At 43.3% G+C, this 18,227-nt stretch overlaps 1 protein-coding gene across 17 annotated transcripts in view; it reads right to left on the minus strand.

Moving 5' to 3' along the window:
* The window catches only part of CFAP92 (cilia and flagella associated protein 92 (putative)), an 82,496-nt gene that overhangs the window by 50,415 nt on the left and 13,854 nt on the right, over positions 1-18,227 (minus strand). For 12 of the 17 annotated variants that reach the window (XM_019825137.3, XM_011280234.4, XM_045052008.1 and 9 more), the window contains 6 exons: positions 17,830-18,034; positions 15,607-15,738; positions 14,596-14,671; positions 13,145-13,266; positions 9,031-9,174; positions 5,142-5,326 (listed from right to left, as the gene is read on the minus strand). In XM_019825137.3, the coding sequence (XP_019680696.2) occupies positions 5,142-5,326; positions 9,031-9,174; positions 13,145-13,266; positions 14,596-14,671; positions 15,607-15,738; positions 17,830-18,034 (864 nt within the window). Of the gene's footprint in view, positions 1-5,141; positions 5,327-7,999; positions 8,912-9,030; positions 9,175-13,144; positions 13,267-14,595; positions 14,672-15,606; positions 15,739-17,829; positions 18,035-18,227 lie in introns of those variants that run through there. The other 5 variants (XM_023250068.2, XR_006593985.1, XR_006593986.1 and 2 more) reach the window with 3 other exon arrangements.

An 18,227-nucleotide genomic window follows, 5' to 3' on the forward strand; every position in this document is an offset into this window, starting at 1 on the left:
AACAAAAGCATCACAATCGCAGACTTCAAGCTATATTATAAAGCTGTAATCATCAATACAGCATGATACTGGCACAAAAACAGACACTAAGATCAATGAAACAGAATAGAAAACCCAGAAATGGACCTGCAACTATATGGTCAACTAATCTTCAAAAAAGCAGGAAAGCACATCCAATAGAAAAAAAGACAGTCTCTTCAACAAATGGTGTTGGGAAAACTGGAGACCAACATGCAAAAGAATGAAACTGGACCACTTTCTTACACCATACACAAAAATAAATTCAAAATGGATGAAAGACCTAAATGTGAGACAGGAAACCATCAAAATCCTAGAGGAGAACACAGGCAGCAACCTCTCTGACCTTGGCCATAGCAACTTCTTATGAGACATGCCGCTGGAGGCAAGGGAAACAAAAGAAAAAATGGAAGTATTGGGACCTCATCAAGGTAACAAGTTTCTGCACAGCAAAGGAAACAATCAACAAAACGAAAAGGCAGCCTACAGAGTGGGAGATGATATTTGCAAATGACATATCTGATAAGGGTTAGTATCCAAAATCTATACAGAACTTATCAAACTCAACACCCAAAGAGCAAATAATCCAGTTAAGAAATGGGCAAAAGATATGAATAGACATTTATTCAAAGAAGACATCCAGATGGCTAACAGACACAGGAAAAAATGCTCAACATTACTCATCATCGGGAAAATGCAAGTCAAAACCATGATGAGATACCACCTCATATTTGTCAGAATGGCTAAAATTAACAACACAAGAACAAAATGGTGTTGGTGAGGATGTGGAGAAAGGGGAGTACTCTTGCACTGTTGGTGGGAATGCAAATTGGTGCAGCTACTCTGGAGAACAGTATGGAGGTTCCTTAAAAAACTAAAGAGAACCATACAAGAGACCCAGCAATTGCTCTACTGGGTTTTTACCCAAAGGATACAAAAATACAGAATTGAAGGGGTGCATGCACCCCAATGTTTATAAGCAGCATTATCAACAATAGCCATACTACGAAGCCCAAATGTCCATCAACTGATGAATGGATAAAAAAGATGTGGTATACATATACAATGGAATATTAGCCATCAAAAAGAATGAAATCTTGCCATTTGCAACAACATGGATGGAGCTAGAGTGTATTATGCCTTGCAAAATAAGTGAGAGAAAGAGAAATACCATACGATTTCATTCATATGTGGAATTTAAGAAAGAAAATAGATAAACCTATGAGACGGGGGGAAGAAAGAGAGGGAAACAAACTGTAAGAGACTTTTAAAGATAGAGAACTGAGGGTTGTTGGAGGGAGGTGGGTGGGGAGTAGGTTATACAGGTAGTAAGGAGGGCACTAGTTATGATGAGCACTGGTTGTTGTACGTAAGTGATTAATCACTGAATTCTACTCCTGAAACCAATACTGCACTGTTAACTAACTAGAATTTAAATTAAAAAAAAATTTTTTTTTAATTTTTTTTTCGTTTATTTATTTTTGGGACAGAGAGAGACAGAGCATGAACGGGGGGAGGGGCAGAGAGGGAGGGAGACACAGAATCGGAAACAGGCTCCAGGCTCTGAGCCATCAGCCCAGAGCCTGACGCGGGGCTCAAACTCACGGACCGCGAGATCGTGACCTGGCTGAAGTCGGACGCTTAACCGACTGTGCCACCCAGGCGCCCCGAAAATAAATAAAAATTTTAAAAGGAAAAAATAATGAAATAATAGCTGGAATTTCCCCAAATTTGGCAAAAGATGTAAGACTAAAATTTCCATAAACTGAGTGAATCCATAGGATAAACCCAAAGAAATACACACCGAGTCAAACTTCTGAAAACCAGAGACAAAGAAAAAAAAAAAGTTGAAAGCTACAAGTAATAAATGCCACCCAGCCTATTGGGAAAGACAGTTGATTTCTTACCAAAAAACCATACAGGTCAAAAGGAAGTGGCACAACTTCTTTCAAATGCTCAACCCCCAATTCTAAATCAAGTGAAGTTAGCCTTCAGGAATAGAGGAGAAATAGACATGCTCAGACAAAGAGAAACTAAGAGAATTTGTTGTTATCAGATCTACCCTAAAAGAATTACTAAAGGAATTTCTTGAAACAGAAATATTGTTTTTAAATCTTGGAACATCAAAAAGGAAAAAGAACACTAAAAAGAGCAAACCTATAGATAAATACACTTTTCTTCTCCTCTTGAGTTTTCTAAATTATGTTTGACAATGAATCAAAAAGTATAATATCATCCTGTGGTGTGTATACATATACAATGGAATACTATTCCACATCAAAAAGAATGAAATCTCGCCATTTGCAACAATGTGGATGGAGCTAGAGTTTTTGCTTATGCTAAGCAAAATAAGTCAGGCAGAGAAAGACAAATATCACATGATTTCACTTATATGGAATTTAAGAAACACAGAGGAACACAGAGTAAGGGAAGGAAAAATAAGATAAAAACAGGGAGGGAGGCAAACCATAGGAGGCTCTTAAATACAGAGAACGGACTGGGGATTGTCAGAGGGAAGGTGGATGGGGGGATGGGCTAAATGGGTGATGGGCATTAAGGAGAGCCCTTGTTGGGATGAACACTGGGTGTAATACATAAGTGATGAATCACTGGGTTCTACTCCTGAACCCAATACTACACTGTATGTTAACTAACTTGAGTTTTAAAAAATAAATTAAAAAAAAAAGTATAACATCATCTGATGTGGTTCTCAGCCTATGTAGAGGAAATATTTAAGACAACTGTAAATGAGATAGGGTAAACAGATTTGATGAAAGGTAAGGTTTCTACATTTCACTCAAACTGGAAATATGTTGACACCAGTAGGCTGTGATAAGCTAGGTATGCATAATGTAATTCCTGTAGTAACCACTAAAAACCTATATAAAGAGATGCATTCAAAAATGCTGTAGATAATCAAAATAGAGTTCTAGAAAGCTTTCAAATAACCCACCAGAAGGCAAGAAAACAAAGAAACAGAAAGCAAATATTAAAATGGCAGACCTAATCTCTAAAATATCAATAATTACACTAAATGTAAATGGTCTAAATAAACCAATTAGAAGAGCTAGTGAATTAAAAAAAAAAACTGCACTAAATGCAAGGGCATTATGCTGAAGAAGGGGAGCATATCTCAAAATGTCATGCACTGGATGTTTCCATTTATATAACTGTTCGTTTCCCAGGGCTGCCATAATAAATTACCACAAACTGGGTGGTTTAGCACAACAGAAATTCATTGTCTCACAGTTCTGGAGGCTACAAGTGCAAAAGCATGGTGTCAAGAAGGCCATGCTCCCTCTAAAGATGCTAAGGAAAGATTCTTCCCAGCCTCCTCCAGTTTCTGGTAGCCTGACACACTTCCTGGCTTGTGACAGCATAACTCTACTCTTCACATAGCATTCTCCCAATATCTCTTCATATAGTCTTACCTCTATGTCTCTACATCCAAATTTTATAAGGACAGCAGTCATATTGGATTAGGGCCCATCCTCAAGACCTCATTTTAATTTGATTACCTCTGTAAAGGCCCAATTTCCAAATAAAGTCACATTCTGAGTTGCTAGCAGTTAGGTGTTCAACATATCTTTTTGAGGGAACACAATTCAACCCACAAAAATAACATTCTCAAATTGACAAAATTATAGAGATGGAAAACACGTTAGTGGTTAGGGGTGGTGGGAGGTTAAGAAGTGGTTGTGACCATAAAGGGAGAGCATGAGAGATCTTTGTGGTGATATAGTAATTCTGTATCTTGAGTGCAATGACAGTTACATAAATCTACACAAAAGATAAAATGGCATAGAACTACACACACATTTATCAATATCTTGATTTTGATATTACACTATAGTTATATAAGATATAACCACTGGAAAAAAACTGGACGGGGTACCTGGATGACAGTTGGTTAGCATCTAACTTCACCTCAGGTCATGATCTCACAATTCATGGGTTCAAGCCCCACATCATGCTCTGTGCTGACAGCTCAGAGCCTGGAGCCTGCTTCAGATTCTGTGTCTCCCTCTCTCTCTGCCCTTCCCCCACTTGTTCTCTCCCTCCCTCTCTCTCTCTCAAAAATAAATAATAAACATGAAAAAAACTGGGCAAAGCCTACATAGGATCTCTCTATACTACAGTTGTAACTTCATCTGAACTTTTATTTCAAAATAAAAGTATAATGCACAGATGTGGATATGCCCAAGCTAAGATACATAATTAATCAGTTTCAGAAGACAAGAAAAAGATTCTAAGTTAACAACAACAACAACAACAACAACACAAATTCAGGGGCGCCTGGGTGGCTCAGCCGGTTGAGTGTCTGACTTTGGCTCAGGTCATGATCTCACAGTCTGTGAGTTCGAGCCCCACATCGGGCTCTGTGCTGACAGCTCAGAGCCTGGAGTCTGCTTCAGATTCTGTGTCTTCCTCTCTCTCGGCCCCTCCCTGGCTCATGCTCTGTCTCTTTCTCTCTGTCAAAACTAAATAAATATTAAAAAAAAAAAACACATTCAAAGCACATACAAAGGTTCAAATGGAACATAAAAGATGGCAGAACAATGCCTTCAAAACTCTGAAGGAAAATTAGAATTCTATGCCTAGCTAAACTATAAATCAAGTGTAAGGGTAGAATAAAGATATTTTCAGAACATGAGACCTCAAAACAATCACCTCTCATTAACCTGTTCTCAAGAATCTACAGGAAGATGTCTTCCAGCAGCAAAACCAGAAAGCAAACAAATCAAGAGGAAGACAGAATCCAGGAAACAAGGATCCCACCAAGAAAGGAAAAAGGGAACTCCCAGGATAGACATCAGTGCTAAACCTGGTTGGTTCAAAATGAGTGAGCATCTAGGTGAGTGCTGTTACTGTATTCACGAAGCCTGGCGGGTGGGATCTGAAGGGAGGATCACTACCTGCACTTGAAGGACACCTGTGGTGCAGTGGGGAGACATCAACAGTTGGTAGCTCTTAATCCCAGGAACCTAATCTCTCTCATATCTTGCTATGAGATCCTAAATGATTATACATCTCACATAAGGTCACGGTGGGGGAGTAGAGATGACACGGACAACTGGATGGGAAAAAGAGCTCTCAAGTCCGTTTTTCTGGCTCACTCTTACCTCTAGTTCATGGATTGGCACAGGTTGTGATGGAAGGCAGGAAACACACTTGATCTTTATGGTCAAAGGGTTTAAATCCTGCTTTTGCTCCTCAGTCATGATAGGAACTTCTGTTTTAAAACTCAAATAACAATCTAAAATGCTGGCAGACTTCCAACAGCCACAACTCATGACAGTTTGCCATCCTAGGAGGGACATACACAGAGCGTTAGACTGTTACTCTTGAAAGCCTCACCACAAATACAGAGAGATCGGGCAACCTGACAAAAGCCAATGATAAATCGCAACTAAAAGAAGAAAACTTAAAAGAAAAAAAAAGCGAATTGGCAAACACCTACGGGCAGCATAGTATATGTCAGTTTCTCAAACTGAGGTCCCATAGGTCTCCTAAGAGAATTTACTTGTTGTGATTTAATCTTGATCGTCACCTTGTAATATCAGCATTTCCTGAATCATCTACAGGAATACCAATGTTTGGGTACCTTCAAGCAGTCTCATGTACTTGGTCTGGGACGTAGCCTCCACACTAGGGTTTTTAAGAACTTCTCAGGCTGGGGCGCTTGAGTGGCTCAGTTGGTTGAGCGACCAACTTCGGCTCAGGTCATGATCTTGCCGTTTGTGGGTTCGAGCCTCGCGTCAGGTTCTGTGCTGACTGCTTGGAGCCTGGAGCCTGCATCGGGTTCTGTGTCTCCCTCTCTCTCTGCCCCTCCCCCACTCACTGTCTCTCAAAAATGAGTAAGTGTTAAAATAAATAAATAAATAACTTCTCAGGCCATTTGTGGCTGCTGAAATTTAAACTTAAATATAATTTAAAACGCAGTTCCTTCATCACACAAGTCACATTGCAAATGTTCAAGTGGCCACGTGTAGCTAGGAGCCACTGGCCTGGACACCACGGATACAGAACATTTCCATCACTGCAGAAAGCTCCACTAGAGACTGCTGCTCCAGGCAATTATTTTAGAACACAACACATAATGTCAATGTCTCTGTTACGGGGCCCAGTGGTGCCACTTTCACTGTTGCAGTCCAGTGAGAAAAGCCTAGATGCTGACGTAGAATATAACTGGTACCTGATCGAGCATGGCGCCCCTTCCCCAATGGCTGCGCAATGGCGCAACTAGGGAAAAGGGTGGGTGAACTGAGCCACCGCGTGGCACACGGGTAGCAGTGAGAATATGTTCTTGCAAAAGGCGTCCCTACATTTTACCAGGTGGAGACATACCGGGGTGGGGGGCGAGGGGAGGGGAAGAGGGAAATCCTCCAATTTAACAAGCAGAGAGGCCTAGGCTTAAATCCCGGATTCGATTCTCAGCACTCATGAGAGGTACAAGCATAGGTTCTTTGAGGCTTCATGTCCTCACGGGCAAAACAGGCACAGACCCCAGCTTTCTTGGTCAGGAGGGTCAAGAGGGCTCATATATGTGAAGGTGCTGGGGATACCACCCAGCATACAGTGGGTGCTCAAAAAAATCAGTTCTATTCCTTTCACGACACTTGTAAATGCGTTTCCAGGGCACACAAAAACCCGGTCAGTCACACTCAGAAAGAGGAGTCACTTCCAGGAGCCCCTGGGTGGCTCAGTCATTTAGGCTTCTGACTTGGGCTCAGATCACGATCTCACGGTGTGTGAGTGCGAGCCCCGCATCGTCTCTCTACTGTCAGCACAGAGCCCTTTTCAGACCCTCTGTCTCCATCTCTCGCCGCCCCTCCCCCTCCTCAAAAATAAACAAACGTTAAAAAAAAAAAAAAAAACAAAGAGTAAAGAAAGAAAAGAGTAGTCACTTCCAAAACAAGTTATGGGCCCAGCGTGTCTGGCCATGTGCACAGGCCGTGAGCGTGGGGCCGTGTGCAGCTCCAGGGGAGCAGCCCTCAGTGCTCCCATATCTCTCTTTTCAACGGAGCTGACTCATTAAGGCCATAACTAATTATGATTTGTGTTCTAAAACTTTGCAAGCCTCTTCGTAGAAAAAGACTGCCCAGTTTAGAAGAAATCTCCCGTGCAAACATGCACTCAAATCATCATTCAGAAATTTAGGGCAGGGAGAGCCATAAATCCAGGGTAGGGTTTCCCAACCTCAAAACCACAGACACTTGAGGACAGAGAGTTCTCTGTTGTGGGGACCGTCCTGTGTATCGTGGGGCAGTTAGCAGCAACCCTCTAACGCTCTGCTCCCACCTGTGACAACGAAAATACATTCTCACACTGTGGGGGGTGGAGTGGGGGGAGGCACACGTGCCCAAGCCGAGGAGAGAAAAGGAGCGGGCGAATGAACGCCACACAGTGTGTGCACCGAAACGGCCAGACCTGAGCCTGCATTCATGCCATTTGATCCTGAGAACAGCCCGGTGTGGCCGCCATAATGTCTGCTTTGTAGATAGAGAAACCGAGGTCCAGAAACGGTGAGACGCCATCCGAAGTCTCCTGGCCCATAAGTGGCAGAACCCATGTCCAAGCCAGTCCTGCCTGGCTACGCTTGGCCCCTCCGCTATGCAATAATAGAAAGTTAAAAGCTCATTCCAAACACAGAATCTTTCTAGAATCTTAATGTGTTACTAGCCAACCAGCATTTATCACTCAGGGATGCAAAGCCTATGGCCTAATTTGAAATTGAAGATGATTACCAAAAATTATCATGCTGGTCTTGGAATAGTCTTATGCTATTATTTTATGGCCAAAAAAAAAAAAAAAAACATATAGGGGCACCTGGGTGGCTCAGTCAGTTAAGCATTCAGCTTCAGTTCAGGTCATGATCTCACAGTTCGTGAGTTCAAGCCCCACGTCAGGCTCTGTGCTGACAGCTCAGAGCCAGGAGCCTGCTTTGGATTCTGTGTCCACTCCTCTCTCTGCCCCTCCTCCATTCACACACTCTCTCTCTCTCAAAAATAAATAAATGTTAAAAAAAATTTTTTTAAATAACTAAAAGTAAAAACTAAAAAGTTAAAGGTATTTCCTCAAACTGTATCAATATCAACCCAAGAGCCTGTGAGAAATGATTTTCCAGTCACTCGACACTGACTTTAGGAGGTAAAACCCCAAGCAGCTGCAAAGGTGGATTCCATCCCAAGACGGAAGCCTAAATTTCTGAAGATTGGCCAGTAGAGGGCGCACATTTACCCTGATGGCCAAAAAAAATTTACAATGAATTAGTCTCGAAAATTACCTTCTCTAAAAGAGAAGGGTTTCCCCCCATATACTATTTCAGAAACGAAGTCACATAATGTTACCCAAAATATATTCTGAGCTTTCCATGAGCACAACCTATGGATATAACATGCCTACTATTTATTATTTAAGCCAGAGAAAGCCTCATTTCTAAATTGTGATAGATCTTACAAAGCAGAAGAATGAAACCCCTGTCCTGCCACTGAGCTCTGTGACCTCAAGTAGGTTGCTCTGACTTCTCTGAGTTTTGGTCCCTCACAGAATAAAGGAGAGCGAGCCCAACACCACAGCTACAAGTTCACCGGGAGGATCAGAGTTTGCCATGAGCAGTAAATGATGGGCCAGGAACACTGGTTCCTTTTCCTCATTTCCTTTACTAGATGTTTTTGTAAAACTCTGCGGGAAGGCGTTTATAAAAAGCAGCATCCTATTTAGAAAACAAAATCAGGGCAGTTATTCTCACAGGTTTCTTTGGACTCAGACCTGAGTTCCAATCCTGGCCTCGCCTTTACTTGCTGGTGTGATCTCGGACAACCCGGCTGACCTCTCTGCGCCTCTTTTTCCTCCTCTGTGTGATGGAGACACCTCCATTTTGCTGAAATGGCTGTGAGCATGGAAGTAGGTGGCAGAGGAGAGGCTTGGTCAATGCAAGCATCCTGTTTATGGACATTCTAGCCACGTGGGACCAGACAACTAAGAACTGCTGGGAACAGGTGTAACTACCTGCGAGGAGCGGCATCAGCACCAGTTCGGTAGAGAAAGCTCCGTGCTTCCAGTTTCCTGCCCCCTTGGAGTCACTGTCTTCCACTCGAGATTTCCTCTTTCTCTTCTGGCTCTTCTTTTTCACCTCTGACTCTTTCCTTTTACCTGTAAAATCAAAGGAAGGAAATCAGTGTTAAGAGGAGCATGTATCCAAGCTACCATATATGAATTCTTACACGCTGCAGAGATTCGGAAAGGTTCTGGAACAGGGGCGTCTGGGTGGCTCAGTTGGTTAAGCATCAACTTCAGCTCGGGTTGTGATCTCGCAGTTCATGGGTTTGAGCCCCGCATCGGGCTCTGTGCTGACAGCTCAGAGCCTGGAGCCTGCTTTGGATTCTGTGTCTCCCTTTCTCTCTGCCCCTCCTGCACTCATATTCTGTCTCTCTCTCAAAAATAAATAAACATGAAAGAAAGAAAGAAAGAAAGAAAGAAAGAAAGAAAGAAAGAAAGAAAGAAAGAAAGAAAGAAAGAAAGGTAGGTAGGTAGGTTCTGGAAGATCCTTGAAGGCAGAGGCTGTCCTTGGTACTGCTGTTCCCCAGCAACCAGAAGAGGTGTCTAAATGTAGATAGCAGACCAGTTATCAGTTACACTCAGGAAGAATGTGACCTCCTAGACTCTCCTACCCAAGAACGTGGTCAGAAGGGGGCTAAGATTGGATGATGACCACAGCACCATCACATACCAAAGTTCTCCCCCAAGTCAGCCCTTAACCACAGTGTAGGGTTGAGGTTTGGGCTTCGGAGTTGAACCACCAAAGTTCCAGAACCAGGTCTCCCCCTCCGTAACCACTCTGAGCCTCGATCTGTAGAATCTGTAGAATGGGAGCTATAGTGCTTACCCTGTAGGGTGTTGAGAAGAGGAAATGAGCAAAGGTACATAAAATACTCAGCTCTGTGCCAAGCTCAGATCCAGGGATTAAAAAGGAGACAATAAAACATATATTTCTATGGTAATTAAAACCATGAGCTATTTGTTCCGTGATATAACGACCAAGGGAACAGAACTTAGAAAGCCCAGAAATACATCTGCTAGCATAGAGGGACTTAATAGATGCCAGAGGTGGCATTTCAGATCGCAGGAAAGGATGGATCAGTCGGTTAATTATATTGACTATCCATTCGGAGGCAGATGAAATTATCAGGCATCTCATGCCATATGCAAAATGAATTGCAGACTAATGATAGAAAACAAAAACTTCAAACTCATTTGGAGAATACAGAGAAGACTCTATTGACATCTGGATGAGAAATGATTTTATTTTATTTTTCCAATTCATTTTTGAAACAGAGAGACAGAGTAGAGTGTGAGCAGGGGAGGGGCAGAGAGAGAGGGAGACCCAGAATCCGAAGCAGGCTCCAGGGTCTGAGCTGTCAGCACAGAGCCCGACGCAGGGCTCGAACTCACAGACCGTGAGATCGTGACCTGAGCCGAAGTTGGCCACTTAACCAATTGAACCACCCAGGCACCCCAAGGAAGGATTTCTTAAACATTACCAAAAGTACAAACTAGAAAGGAATAGTCAAATAAAGGGTGTGCAAAACAAAACAGCACACAAAAAGTAACAGGGTAAATTGCAGACTGCAGGCTGTGATGTTTATAGTGCATGTAACTGACAATGCATAATTATCCAGAAGATGTCAGAAATAAAGCTTACCCATCGCTAGGAAAAAAATATAAAACCCAACAGAAAAATAAGCAAAGAAATCACAATAGCCAAATCACATAAGACGGTGACCAAATAGGCACATGAGATGTTCTCAACCCCACTGGGAATCAGGAAATAAGGCCCTGAGTGCACCAAGCACGGCTGATGACATGGAAAAACTGGAATTCTCAGGACTTCTGTCCAGAGAGCAAACTGGTACCACCCAGAGAGTAATAAACCTGAATACCTCCTGAGGAGGTCAACGTGCATTTCCCATGCCCTGTGATCCCTCTGGGCAAATGCCCTAGACTCTCTGGCACAGGCACATGGAGACCTACCCAAGAGTGCTCGCTGTCAAAGCACTGGTGACAGCAGGAAACTGGAGACAACTCAAATGTCCCTCAGTAGGGACTGCATGGGTGAAGGATGGCACATCCATCTAACGGGGTATTCTACAGAAGTTCCAAGGAAGGAGCTGGACTTAGGTACACAGACACGAATATCTCAGAAATCAAGCTGAATGCAAAGAGCAGGCTGCAGGAAGATATGTACAGTATGAAATCAGTTCTGTGACTCACAAAAATAAAAATCAATACAATGTTGTATGAATGTGTCAGAAAGAAAGGGGTGGCAGGGAAGGGTCACATCAATTTATCTGCAGGACAGGGTATGCTTCTTAAAAGCACAGGGTGTAAAGGAGACAAACTATCTGTAAACTTTTCTTTCTCAAGAAAGCTGTGGTTGTATTTTACTGTGTACTTTTACAAAGTAAAAAGGAGGGTGTGAAAAGCTCATTAAAATGCTTAAAGAATATTTTTCAAAAGCAAGGCTGTTAAGGGGCACCTGGGTGGCTCAGTAGATTAAGTGGCCAACCCTTGATTTTGGCTCAGGTCATGATCTCATGGTTCATGGGATCAAGCCCCATATCAGGTTCTGCATTAACAACATGGAGCCTGCTTGTGATTCTCTCTCCCCCTCTCTCTCTGCCCCTCCCCTGCCCATAGGAGAGCTCTCTCACACTCTCTCAAAATAAATAAATAAATATATTTTCTTAAAAAGCAAGTCTCTTTAGGGGCACCTGGGTGGCTCAGCTGGTTAGGCATCCGACTTCAGCTCAGGTCATGATCTCACGGCTCGTGAGTTCAAGCCCTGCATCGGGCTCAGAGCCTGGAGCCTGCTTTGGATTCTGTTTCTCCCTCTCCCTCTGCCCCTCCCTGCTCTGTCTCTCAAAAATGAATAAACGTTAAAAAAAATTTTTTTTTTTTTGAGCAAGCCTCTTTAATCTGAAAAAGAGAAAACTCAGAGTTGAAGGTGTTCCGATGTGAAAGTGTTGACTAGACTTTTAGGGCCTTAAAAATAGGAACATGAACAACTGTGTTTCTGACGCCTGGCAGAGAGCCGACTCAAGCAGCCACTTCTTCCCCCAGCTTCAGAGTGTTGAATGCGAACCAGGAAAAGCAGATTAATTGATAGAGAGTTAAGGAAATGATCTGTAGCAGTTACAGCTGAACAAACAGGAAGTAGGCCATCCCAGAAGTAGCAAGTGCATCAGCTCTAGAATATTCCACCTCATACTGGAAACCCAACTGCTTACGGAAAAACTGGTGAGGAGAACAAGGTCAAGAATGAACAGGTCCACTTAGTGGCTTCTGACAACACTTTGCCTCTTGTCTGTCACTAAGATTACAAGCATCTGCATGAGCAGTTCCTGTAACCTAGAATGCTATTTCCCTTATTCCACCATAAGAAGCAAATAACTTATCTTCCAAGATTATTTCCATAACCCCAACTCTTTTGTGCTTCCCCAACATGCCTACCTACCCTACCACAGCATCTATCACATAGGACTATCATTATTTATTAAAAAGTCTCCATCAACATTAGAGATTTTCATGCTTCCTATGTTCATGACACCATGAATCAGGAGCACAGAAACACTGGTGGAGTGGAAGGGGGATGCAGTGTGGATGGGTGGGATCACGCAGGTAACTGAATGGGATGAGGTCGGTTGGAATGGATGGATGGGGTGGTAGGGATGGCTGGTTGAGGTGAGATAGAATGGGGTAAGTTGAATGTGTATGTAGTATTCTTTTACTTTTGAGTCACATTTGGTCAGATATCAAAGAATCTTTCTGAAGTATTCTGAATTTAAAATATTTCATAATCCCGGGTGCCTGGTTGGCTCAGTCAGTTGAGCATCCGACTCTTGATTTTGGCTCAGGTCATGATCCCAGGGTCGTGGGATCGAGCCCCATGTTGGGCTCCATACTGGGCATGAAGCCTGCTTAAGATTTTCTCTCTCTCCCTCTCCTTCTGCCCCTCCCCCACTCATGTGCACTCACTCTCTAAAATATATAAAAAAAAGAAATATTTCATAATTCTTCCAAGTCTAGTTACGTTATAAAATTCCAAAATCCCATCCTAACTTACTTTGAAATTTTTGCTTTTCTACTATGTTTGTTAAACTGCTAAATGATCTCTCCATTAATTCCTTCATCTCCATCCCAGGTGCTGTCTCCAAATAAACAGTTGGTTCTCTTGAGGTACTCCATCTAGAAAATTCACAAAGAGAAAAATAAATGAAGGTGAAAAAAATCAGGGACCAGACCTACAAATCTATTTACTGGACCAAATGTGAGCAGATTTTTTTAAATGACACTGTATTTCTCTAACCAATGCTTCATAAATTTCATTGTGCATATGAATCACCTGAAAATGCTGTTAAGTAAGTCAGGTTAGGGTTCAGTAAGCCTGGAGTGGACCTGACATTCTACATTTTTAACAGGTTCCCGGGAATGCTGATGCTGTTGCTCTGCAGACCACACTTGTACTATCAATTTCTAACCAACCAGAGACATTAAGGAAAATATTATATTTTTTATAAAAGCACCCAAACTCTAAAAACATCCAGGAACTCGCTTACAGGAATTATCCAACATCTATAGGAAGAAAAATTTTTTAACTCTATTAAAAATCATAAAGAAGGAACTGAATTGGGTGAAAAGGTATACCATGATCATGGACAGGAGAACTTCTCAATGTAAAAATGTCAATTCTTCCCAAATTAACGCATAAATTCAATGCAAAAAAACAATTTTTTAAAAATCAAGATTTTGTAAAAATTTTTTAAAATGTTTTTATTTACTTTTGAGAGACAGAACGAGTGGGAAAAGGGCAGAGAGAGAGGGAGACGCAGAATCTAAAGCAGGCTCGAGGCTCTGAGCTGTCAGCACAGAGACCGCCCGATGCAGGGCTCAAACTCACGAGCTATGATACCATGACCTGAGCCAAAGTCGGATGCTCAACCAATTGAGCCACAGAAGCGCCCCTAAAAATTGAGATTTTTTAATGACATGGTCTCTTGGGTTCTCCCCATCCTATTCTCTCAAGCCACCAGCTGGGCCTCCACCCTGGTCCCCACAGCATCCAAGGAATCTCCTTCTCCATATCCTTCTTAGGCTCCAAGAGCAACTGCACTCAGCAGGAAAGGCTGTGGACTTGGTGATCCAAAGGTATGGGATGGGGTCCTGGCTTTACCAACACTCCCAAGATTCCAAAGAATTCCAATTTTAAAGCTTTGTGCAAATTGCTTTACCACCATTCTGTTAGCTTGTGAAGACAATGGAGATAGTAATACCACCTCACAGAGTGACCATGATGAGGATTAAGTGAGATAAACTACACATGCAAAAGTACAGTACATGTTTACACTCATAAACACAACCATTCCTTTCTCTATTCCTTTAATTTCACCTGGATTGTATGAGTTCCGACTTAACTGAAGTTACTAAAACCCACATAACTCTTGGCGAGAGTTTATAGGGCCAGTACAAGAGGGGGTTCCACTCCCACTCCCCAAAATAACATGGGTCCATCCTTACCGAACTGTGCCAAGATCATCCATTCGGAGTGCCTTTTCATATTCCTCGGACCTCTTGGAAAAAGTTTCAGGCTCTGCTGAGTGAGAATCGGATAATATTTATTAGTAAATGGACTTCTTGTCCCATTCAAGTTCATTAAGAAATGAGGACCCTTGACCGATTTTGCAATGCCAGTCACCAGACAGAGGGCTTGGTGTGTGGTGAGCATTCCATAAAAAGATTAGTTAATAATGAATGAGTAAATGAGTGAATGTAATTGTAAATAATTACAGTTATTTGGACAAATGGAGGCAAGACAAGGCCTCCGATTTCTTATATAACATGCCATGGAGGGGGGGAGAAAGAAAGTCTATTCAGTTGTCTGCTTCAGCACCATTTACATCAGAGAATACTGAAAACACTTCCAAGACCCCCAAGTTTCCACCTACAGGGAACGATTAAGAAACGTATAGTGCTACCAGCAGCTGATATATTATGTAGTCACCACAAATGGAGTTTATGCAAAGTTCTTAAGTAAACAGGAAAGTGCATGTGGTGACAGGTTAATCTCAGAATACAAAATTCGGAATCCGGAACAACCTCATCTAGGCAAAAGAAAAAAAAAAAAACAACTTACAACAAAGGTATTTGCCATAATATAATAACCAAAATATCACACTGCTTGTTCCTGGTGATGGAATTATAGACTGTTTTCCCTGCTTGTTTTGTACTTTTCTATATTCACTGAATATTCTTTAAAAAAAAAAAAAACCACAAGTGTAACTCCTACAGTTAGAAAAATTGTATAAGTCACAAAATAAACAAAAATAAAACAAAGAAAAAGGATCAACAACAGAAAGTGACTCCTGCCCTGAGAGCATTGTTTGCTTCAAGGGTGAAGCAGCACCAGCAGGAGTTGCTGATACACGTGAAGGGTACCAGTGCACGTGCACAGTACCAGCAACACCCATCCACCTCGTTCTCTGCCATCGCCCTACACTCAGTTTGTCCACGGAGGTCATCTCCACTCACCATGCGAAGGCTTTATGTGTTTTCCTGCCTTTTCTGCTTTTTCTGGTGCATGCTCCTGGTTCCACTCCTTTCTGATGTGTGCACCCTCTTCACACAATCTTCTCTGACTTAAAACCAAATTTTTCACTTCCTCTAGAATGCAGGAGGAGAATCATTGACTCAGTCAATCAGAAATACTTACTGAACACCTTCTGTGCATACGGCACTCTCCTAGTGCTGCAGATGGGGCAGTGGACAAGACAGGCAGGACCCCTGTCTTCCAGCAGCAGTTGCCTAGGGGGCTCCTTCAAAATACCAGGTAATTCAAACTTCAACTGGCAATGACTTCTTCCAAATAAGACCATTAAGGATTTGACTTGTGTTGGTCCATTTAATCATCACATTTCACTTGAAGGCACTTCCACTTGCACTACTTTACAGATGGGGAATATGACACTTAATGGTAACTTTCCTGTGATCACAGAGCTGGCACTTATTAATTAAGCCAGAGCTACCCTCAGGGCTCAGGGCATCGAGCTAAGGAGATGGGCCCTCTGTTTTTCACTTCTATCAATACAGGACTCTGCAGGAACGTAGCAGTAACCAACATGTGTGGAATAATGAATGAGCAGAGGGAGCGAATGAATGAATGGAGATAATGGAAGCTACGAGAAAGAGGTGAAATGGGGTGCCTGGGTGGCTCAGTTGGTTAAGCATCCAACTTCGGCTCAGGTCATGATCCCCCCATGGTTGGTGGGTTGGAGTCCCGCCATCGGGCTCCAGCTCAGAGCCTGGGACCTGCTTCGGATTCTGTGTCTCCCTCTCTCTCTGCCCCTTACCCCACTCACGCTCTCGCTCTCTCTCTCTCTCTCTCTCTCTCTCTCTCAAAAATAAATATACATTAAATTTTTTTTTTGGTTGTCACAACAGGGAGACTATTGGCATCTATCAGGTCAAGGTCTCAGGACAGTCCCCACGGAATGATCCAGGCCAAAATGCCAACAGCACCGAGGGCAAGAAACCCCAGATAAAAGTGAAAGATGAACAGTCGGAAATGCCCCTCCCCCCCACCCCATGTCAGACCGGCTCCTCAAGAAGGCAGCCTGGAAACCCAGAGAAAGGAGAGGCTTTCCAGTCACAAACAGAATGGGTTCTGATTGCGGCACTGCCTTGCCCTTCAAGCAGGTGTGGGTCTCCATTGCTCCCTGTAAAATGGGGACAACTGTACTTGTCTGCAGCCACCACCATCAGTGCTCCAGACCGTACTCCGACCAATCTCAGACGCACACTGCCGCGACCTTTCAAAGTCTCTAAAAACTGGATGCATCTTATGATTACCGCCACAGAGTTTAACTGGTAGCATTTTAGGATGCTAAATGCTTATTTATTTATTTTGATAGAGAGAGGGAGCACAAGCGGGGGAGGAGCAGAGAGGGGGGAGAGAGAGAATCTCAGGTTCTGTGCTGCCAGAGCCTAGAGCCCGTTCACAGGGCTCGATCCCACCAACTGTGAGATCACGACCTGAGCCGAAATCAAGAATCAAACGCTTAACCGACTGAGCCACTCAGGCGCCCTAGTTTTTAAATTCTTTATAGACAACACACACCCTCTTTATTGCGGGGTGGGGGGGCACTCCCATCATCCTGCCTCAGGGGCATATAACCACCGGAAGTAGTAAGCTGCTCAAGGTCAACATGGAGACAGGTTGAAGTCAGCTATCTAACTTCAAAGCCTGGATCTTTCCACTCTCCTGGCTCTCTCCTTGGAGATGAGCTCAAAAGGACACTTTCTGGTCCTTGAGAGAATATTCACCCAAGTAAGAATCTAGAAGGTCTATACGAAAATGTTAACATGGTTGTCTCAGGGGTGTGGGACTTTTAGGTTTTCTCTTTTGTTTCTTGGTGTCATGTGTGTGTGTGTGTGTGTGTGTGTGTGTGTGTGTGTGTGTGGTCAGGGAACACCCATTACTTGGCCAGAAGACAGGCCAGTGGGGACTGCACAGGTCATGCTGCCTGGGGACAGGAAGTCCAGAAATGCGGCGGAGGTGGAGGTGGGGACCGTGTACATGCAAAACAGATGCTGTCCACCCTCCGACACAGCTCTGCCGGGCGGTACTCCCAAGCTTGTCCACAAAGTAACATGTTCCCCGAAGTAAATGATGGAACACTGGCTTTTATCCTATAAACAGTGAGAAGCCACACGCCTGTAGAAACGTTTCAAATAAAACGCAAACACCCAACTTACCAAAAGATCCTGAGCCTTCTGAATATGCAGGAGTCTTTAACCGATAATACCTGACTTTTCTTGAAACCTTGTCCTTGGTGTCCCAGACCTTCAAGGTGATTTTGTGAACATTTATTTTCTTTAGTAATTCCTTCGTCATGTTGATGTTGAAAGTTTGGGTCCATGACACCCAGATTTTGTCCCCTTCCTGCCACGGCCTCACCGTCTGTGTAAAAGAACACCAAGGGGGTTGAAGCGTGCAAGGCTGGGAGGCTTAGAGCCCACGACTACCCATCCCTGCCAGCCTCGCCCTTCCGGGGACCAGAGCCGGATGCTGCTCTCCACATGTCTGCCTTCTGGGCCCGGCCCTCCCTCAGCTCCCACCCCACATCAGGAAATGGGTGTCCCAGCCTGGGCCC

This window comes from Felis catus, chromosome A2, assembly GCF_018350175.1.
Source record: "Felis catus isolate Fca126 chromosome A2, F.catus_Fca126_mat1.0, whole genome shotgun sequence".
Classification (NCBI taxonomy): Eukaryota; Metazoa; Chordata; class Mammalia; order Carnivora; family Felidae; genus Felis; species Felis catus.